Source organism: Salvia splendens, chromosome 18 (genome assembly GCF_004379255.2).
Source record: "Salvia splendens isolate huo1 chromosome 18, SspV2, whole genome shotgun sequence".
Lineage (NCBI taxonomy): Eukaryota > Viridiplantae > Streptophyta > Magnoliopsida > Lamiales > Lamiaceae > Salvia > Salvia splendens.
Window position 1 is genome coordinate 5911430 of NC_056049.1, and position 8216 is coordinate 5919645.

The 8216-nt window shown below is 43.5% G+C and overlaps 1 protein-coding gene across 1 annotated transcript; it reads right to left on the bottom strand.

The window, feature by feature from the left end:
- Window positions 1-3504: 3504 nt before the first annotated feature.
- On the bottom strand, window positions 3505-7199 carry LOC121777112 (leucine-rich repeat receptor-like serine/threonine-protein kinase BAM1). The gene is made up of 2 exons (XM_042174251.1): window positions 4490-7199; window positions 3505-4164 (listed from the first exon to the last, which is right to left on the bottom strand). Exons 1-2 carry the CDS (start codon window positions 7083-7085, stop codon window positions 3740-3742), a joined length of 3021 nt encoding a protein of 1006 aa, XP_042030185.1. The 5' UTR covers window positions 7086-7199; the 3' UTR covers window positions 3505-3739.
- Between the last annotated feature and the right edge of the window lie 1017 nt (window positions 7200-8216).

An 8216-nucleotide genomic window follows, 5' to 3' on the forward strand; every position in this document is an offset into this window, starting at 1 on the left:
GCGAGAATTTGCAATGATCTCTCACCAGCATGTCCCAATCGCAAATGCCAAAGCTTCGTCGCCTCTGCATCCTTCTTATTACTCGAAGTTGCAGTTGCTACTGTCCCAACAACTGTACTACCTTGATAGTAATACAAATTGTTCTTCCTTAAGCCTTTCAACATCACCAATGCTCCTGAAGTTGCTTTAAGAATTCCATCTCGCATCATCACAACTAGGCCTTTAGATTCTAAGGCCCCCAATGAGATGAGATTCTTCTTCAACTGGGGCACGTACCGCACATCCTTCAAAATTCTGGTGGATCCATCCTGATTCCGTAGCTTGATTGAGCCTATCCCGGCTGTCTTACATGGACTGTCGTTTCCCATGTAAACAAGTCCGCCATTGAGTTCTTCGAAATCAAAGAACCACTCCCTGATGGGACACATATGATAGGTGCAACCTGAATCCAATATCCACTCGTCTAGATGCGATGTTGAAGGTGAAACTGTCAAAGAACAATCTGACTCAGCATCATTTTTGCATTCAACAACATTTGCATCTTGCGGAGCCTTTTCTTTCTTCTTCAACTTTGGGCAGTCTTTCTTCCAATGTCCTTTCTCATAACAGAAAGCACACTCATCTTTGGCAACTCGCCTTTTCGATTTGGACCTTCCTCTTCTCTCCTTTGATCGGCCTTGTTGACGACCTCTTGCAACTAATGCTTCATTTGTAACTGCTTTGCCTTTCATTTTATCTGCCTTTCGCAATTCATGACTATACAAAGCAGAACATACAGTATCTAAAGACACATTCTCTTTACCGTAGAGTAATGTGGTCTCCAGATGTTCAAATTCATCAGGTAGAGACGACAACAACATCAATGCCAGATCCTCATCCTCAAATTTCACATCTAAATTTAGCAGGTCTGCTACTAATTGGTTAAACAAAGTAATGTGTTCATTCATAGTGGTACCTGGTCGGTATTCAAATCGGAACAACCTTTTCTTCATAAGGAGCTTATTCTGACCACTCTTCTTCAGAAATTTGTCCTCCAGTGTCTTCCACAATCTATGTGCAGAAGTCTCATTCTTGACAGCATACTTCTGCTCCCTGGATAGACACGACCGAATTGTTCCACAAGCTAACCGATTTATGGTACTCCAATCTTTATCATCTATATCTTCTGGTTTCTTTTCTTCAATGGCAATGTCAAGACCTTGCTGGAAAAGAGAGTCTAGAACCTCCCCCTGCCACATACCAAAATGGCCAGTACCGTCAAATATCTCCACCGTCAATTTCATATTTGACAGTGGAAACCTCGACCACGATGACGAAGAACTAGCCTTGTTTTCTTGATCATTACCCGCCATTACAGACTCAAAATAAAGTATTCAATATTACAAACAAATAGAACCAAGGACGAACCTTGGCTCTGATACCACTTGTTGAGAAAACCGGGTAATTTTCTCTCAAATAGTGAAATGAACCGATTCAGTAATTTTAGAGTTAACCCAATGGGGTCTACTCGATAAAATTACTTCTCCAAATAAATTCTTTGGAAAGACTGGCGAGGACACTGTCCCTCTTAAATACCAGATTCCAAACAGAATTTATCAGTCGGTGTATTTATCACAATATAAAAACACCCAAAAGAACCGTACAAAACACTACTACCAAACCCGCAAATAATATTGAATACAATATCCCAACAGAAAATAAAGCCAGAAATAAATGCGGAACAAAATAAATAATAAAGAAAGAACACACCCGAAACTTTGATAACGGAGTTCGGCCAAATTGCCTACGTCTCCGAGCACCCTCTGCAGAGCCCGCTTATATATAGACGGAGAAGAGAATACAAATTTGGGATACTTTACAAATGAGGGAGGAGTGCTCCTTTTATAGGTAGCTACTCCCCCCCAACTATTGCTAACCCACCGATGTGGGATTGAAATTGTGGCAAATTTCAACAACTCTTAATCGGGGACGGACCGAAATGGAAAAGAATAACTCTTAATCGGGGACGGAGGGAGTATTTATCATGCTGTAACTCTCATAATAATTATCTTGTTATAGTGTCGCTTTCTAATTAGTTTAGCACTCATCAATAACTTATTTAATTTAGTGTTAGATAATTATTTAAACATATGTAGCATGACAAGTAGGTTAATAATGTACCACAAAGTAGTTTTCACCCTTTCATGTCCCACCTTGTTACGTCTTGGTTGTAGGTCCCAAATTTATTCTTGTACTCTAAAAATTCTTTTTCTTGTTTAACTTTTTAGAAAATCGCCAATTTGATGACCCAACAAAGATATTCAAATAATATTGTACCACCAAGAAGTAGGGAGATTTTGGTGTTTATAATTTGGTTAAATATGGTGGTGAGATTGGATAACTCAAGCGTTTATTATGCTAAATTGGAGTATAAATGTTAAACACATATCTTGTCAACTTAAATTCGATATTTCACAGTTTGATTTTGCATCATGAATTACTAGTATGGTAATTTTATGAAGTTTTATTAGATTGTGTGTAATGAATGCATTGTTTCATGTGTATTGAGTTGCTAAAAAAGTTGGTTTTAGAAAACAAGAGAAGATAAAAAAAGCACCTCAACATTTTTGTTTAAGATATGTTATTTATAGTTTTTAATAGAAAAATATTATGTTTGTGTATCTGATTTGTAAATAACAAAACAAGAATCAAAATCAATATAAGGTGAAAAAATCTTTTGCCATAGTATTAACATATCAATTCATTTAGTAACGCTTGGATTCAATAGTTCTAAGAGATCACTATAGGTATAAAAAAAAGTTTTGTAAAATGATATTTTTAAAATAAAATCAATTTATTTATTGTTTTTTTAAAAAAATAGTACTTCGCACTTAGACATAATATGACAATTCACCAAATAAATTAAACTTTATAGGAGAAATAATATTCTCCAAGAATTATACTTACAACTTACACTGTGAAAATCTAAGACGATTTAATATTATTAAACGAATATTACATGAATTCGAAACATTATGCATACGAAATCCAATCGCTGCATTTCGCGCCTAGATGTATTATAGTGATGACATTAATGTTGTAAAAACAAAAGTAGCATTAATGTGTTATGATATGATGTCAGAATATATACTACATATTTCATGTATAGCACATGGCCATACAATTTCACTCAAAATTCTTCTATTTAGATGAAAAATAAAGAGACATTTATTTAAGAGTTGAAAGTATTAATTGGAGTAGTTCAGTCAAAGACAAGGATGTTTATTGTTTTCCCTTGGGCACAAGGGCACACACCACATTTCCAACTCATTTTATTTGTTTATACATACACTTACCTTTTTAGATGAATTTTATTTGCTTACTAGAATTTGGCACTATAATGCAGATGGACCCCACTCTCTTGGTAATTGAAAGCAACTGCACAACACTCCATAGAGTCAGAGAGTCGGTCCAATCTTCAAGAAGGTCCCCATTTTCTCATTTTTCGATTTAAAACACCACCAATAAACATACCTATAATTTATAGTACTACTAATATTTTCCTTATACAGCATCAAGAAAAGTGCCCCCTCATTGCAGCTGTACACATACTTCGAAATCAATAACAAACACATTCAAAGTTAGACTAAACAGTAAACACCCCCAAGAAAACTCATAAGAAATCAATAGCAAATGAAAAACTAAGGCACCAAAACTAGCTAAAGCTGCTATCCCAATGCAAGGAGGCTTGGGGTCACCTTCAGATGCTGAGAAGGTCCGGCGGCGGGGGTGGCGACTGAGGCGGACGGGCGGTGGGGGAGTCCAACGCCGACAGTGGTGGCGGGGGCGAATCCCCGGCTTTAGAGGGTGGTGGCTTGGGCAGCTCCGTGAGTATCTGGACGACCTCGCGCATGGTGGGGCGCTCGACGGCCTGCTCTTCGACGCAGAGCATTGCGACGTAGAACACATGCATCACCTCGTGGAGGGGCACAGTAGGCAGCCTCGGGTCGAGAATCTTGAGCACACCTTCCTTGTTTCCATCAGTCATCTTCCTCACCCATTGCACGATGTCCACACCATCCCCAAACTCGCCCACTGGCTTCCTCCCGGTCACGAGCTCCAGCAGCACTACCCCGAAGCTGTACACGTCGCTCTTCTCGTCCACCTTCAGCGTGTAGGCATATTCTGGAATCCAACAACAATCATTCAAAAAGTGCAACAAACTCACAAACCAATGTCGTTTTAGTCACACAGAATTTCTGCCATGTTCGTATAAATATCATGATTGTGCAACTGCGCCTAATTTCGATGGTGGTTGACCATCAATGGCGTGATAGAGACTGATCCTGACACTACTGGAGACCAAACATGTTACTTAAATCCACATAATTCAAACTTAAATACTTTTTAGGATCTTATCAAGAGTGTTCATTTTCAATATAATTGACAAATTTAACATATTCACGAAAACTTCAAATAATTAGATAATGATAACTCATAATTTGCATACCAGGAGCAATGTATCCGTAAGAACCAGCAATGGCTGACATGCATTCCGAAGTCCCCGAGTCCTGCAAGAACTTGGCGAGCCCGAAATCAGCCACATGAGCTTCAAAGTTGGAGTCGAGGAGGATATTGTTCGATTTAACATCACGATGCACAATCAGTGGCGAGCAATCATGATGAAGGTAGCAAAGCCCCTTGGCAGACTCCACAGCTATCTTATACCGTGTATCCCAATGGAGATGGCCGCCTTTCTTGCCGTGAATCATCTCCCCCAGGCTTCCATTAGGCATGTATTCATAGACCAAAAGATTTGTTTCATGATTGGAACAGAACCCCAGCAACCTCACAATGTGCCTATGCCTGATCCTCCCAAGAGTCTGTATCTCAGCATTGAAGCCATGATCGTTGGAAGAGCCACGGCTCATTGCAGGCAACCTCTTCACAGCAACTAGCTCGCCACTCGGCGTCACTCCTTTGTAAACAATGCCGGCACCTCCTTTACCGATGATATTGTCCTCTTTAAGACTATCCAAGACATCATCGCAAGTGAAATCCAGGCGCTGGAAGGCTGTGAGCTTCCACGCACGAGCCTCACTCGCCTTCTTCAACGACCTGGCCTTAACGATTGCAGCCACAGCAAATACAATCGAGCAAACCAGCAATCCGATTACGAGCAATAGCTTCATGGAAGGAGAGAGAGCCTCCTTTTCATGAGGCTTTGCAACCCCACTGGCAATGCCCTCTTTGCAAGGCCCCAAATAGGGGCCGCAGAGATTAGGGTTCCCCACAAATGAAGTGTAATTGAAATAGCTAAATTGACCAGTGCCAGGAACCAAACCAGACAAGTTGTTATATGAGAAATCTACAGAGGTTAAACTCTGCATACTGGATATGGATGAGGGAATGCTACCAACCAAATTATTCTTTGATAAATTCAAGTAGTTCAAAATCTTCATACCAGTAATCTCAACAGGAATTTCCCCGGCGAGCTGATTCCGGCTAAGATCCACGAATGTCAGAAGCTTGCAATGGCTGATCTCCGGCGCAATGGGGCCGCTGAACTCGTTGTGGCTGAAATCCATCTTTGACAGCTGCTGCAACTTCCCTATCTCGGCCGGAATCCTGCCGGAGAATTTGTTGCCGTCGAGCAAAAGCTTCTGAACACCAACAAAACTCCCGATGCTCGGCGGCAAATCGCCAGCGAGATGATTGTTGGAGAGGCTGATTTGGCCTAAACCGGCAGACAATCCATCAGTATCCGGAAAAGCTCCAGAAAGAAGGTTATCTTGAAGCTCAACCTGAGTTAGTTTAGGCAAACTCAGTAACCCTTTCGGAATCGAGCCGTTGAGGTAGTTTTCACCCATCCGAATCCGAGTCAGCGACTCGCACTCACCCAGTGACTCGGGAATCGGTCCGAAGAGGAAGTTACCGAGAGTAATTAGGGTGTGGAGATGATGGCCATTGCAGAGATTTGGGGGAAGAGTTCCGGTCAATTTGTTGGAACTGACGTCTACCTCTTGTAGCCTTCCATTGTTCCCCAAAATCTGCGGGATTACACCGGTGAAATTATTCTCCCAAAGCTGCAAAACCTGCAACTCCGGCAACTCGCCGATGAAATCCGGTATCGAGCCGGTGAGCTTGTTCCTAAAAAGATTTAGAAGAGTTATGTTTTTCAGCTGCTGAAACGACAGTGGTATTTCGCCGGTGAACATATTGTTTGACAGATCCATAGATTTCAGGCTTTTCAAGTAGCCAAGCTCCGGCGTCAGGCTACCGGAAAGCCCGTTCACTTGGAGGAAAAGCGTGTCGAGATTCTGCAGCTTCCCGATCTCCGCCGGAATCTCGCCGGTAAGCCCGCAGCTAGCAGCGTCAAACCGCACCAATTGCGACAAATTCCCAATCTCCTTCGGAAGTCCACCGGAAAATGCATTGAAATAGCCAATGTAAAGCTCCTTCAGCTGCGTCAGGTTTCCGATCTCCGGCGGAATCGCTCCGGTGAGCTCGTTTCCGGAAACAGCGAGGTACTCGAGATGCTGAAACGTGCCGAGCTCCGGCGGCATTCCCCCGGAGAAGAAATTCCCTCCGAGATGCAAATGGCGGAGATTAGCGAGCAGGTGCGCCTGCTTGGGGAACTCGCCGGTGATGTTGTTGTTGTAAAGGTCGAGGACCTCGAGATTCCGGAGGCGGTAGAGCTGCGGTGGAAAAGTGAGATTGAAGATGTTGTTGGAGAGGTTTAGGTAGCGGAGGTTGGTAATGTCGGAAATCGAGGGGGGAACGGGGCCGGAGATGGAATTGGCGCCGGCGGAGAAGTTCTGGAGGAAGCGGAGGTGGCCTATGTCGGAGGAGAGAGTGCCGGTGAGGCTGAGGTCGGAGATGTCGACGGCGATGACGTGGCGGCCGGAGCGGTCACAGGTGACCCCCTTCCATGAGCAAATGTTGGTGTTGTTAGGGCTCCATGATTCCAAGGCGGATTGAGGGTCGTCGGTGATGGCGGCTTTGATTGATAGCAAGGCGGTGTGCTCCGTCATACGCGCGGCGGAGCCGCGGCGGAGACAGAGGTGTAGAACGAAAAGGAAAAGGAAAAGGAGGAGGAAACGCATTTTGTGCAGAGGGTGTAATATTTGCGTGACTGTATTTGTTTATGTAAATTTTGATTTTGATTTTGATTTAGAAGAAGAAGATAGGTGGGTGGGGATCCTCTGCTGAGCTGGGGGTGGTGACGGGGGGCGTGAGTAAGTGTGACTATAAGTGCATCTCCAGTGGGCGGATGTCCCACTTGGACATTCACTGGGACATCCCGAAAACACCTCCCGCCACGTCACTAGAACTTCTCATCCCACTGCCACGTTACTAGGACATCCCCTTCACAATCCGTCATTCCCATCGCCCTTCCCACTAGGACTTCCCGCAATAAAAAAAATCACAAATTCACAAATAAAATAATTTACGTTTACGGAAATAAAATTTAAACACGAATACGAACGGGAAAAATTAATAACTTCATTTAAAAAAAACATACATGATTTGAAAAAAAAATTACATAGTAATAAAACAAAAAAAGTACTAACATTAACGTCATCCCTTCCGCGTCCAAACCTCTTCGATAATATCGTTCTGAAGTCGAACATGGGCATCTGCTTGCCGCATGTGGCAAATGCACGCATCCGCTCGACCTCTCCATGAGGTACCCCCATATTCACATTCGCGGTGGCCAAGCCGTGACTTGGACCTGCACCCGTATCATCTTCATTGGTCCACTGAGTCAGTTCCGCACCTTCATTTTCGACAATCATGTTGTGCATTATGATACATGCGTACATGACATCGCCGATGTTGGGAATATACCACTGTCGTGCAGGACCCTTGACTACCGCCCATCGACTCTTGAGCACACCAAATGTCCGCTCCACATCCTTGCGCGCTGCTTCCTAACGGCTGGCAAAGTATGACTTCTTTTGTCCGAGCGGATGCTTGATTGTCTTCACAAAGACGGGCCAGTTTGGGTATATCCCATCCTCCAAATAGTATCTCATATTGTGCTGGTTGCCGTTGGCGACGAAACTGATGGCGGGACCAACGCCCGCGCACTGAGCATTGAACAGGGGCGACGACTGGAGAACGCTGATGTCGTTGTTCGACCCGGCGACTCCAAAATAAGCATGCCATATCCACAGCCGGTAGTCAGCTACAGCTTCTAGGATCACCGTGGGATGCTTGGCTTTGAAGCCAGT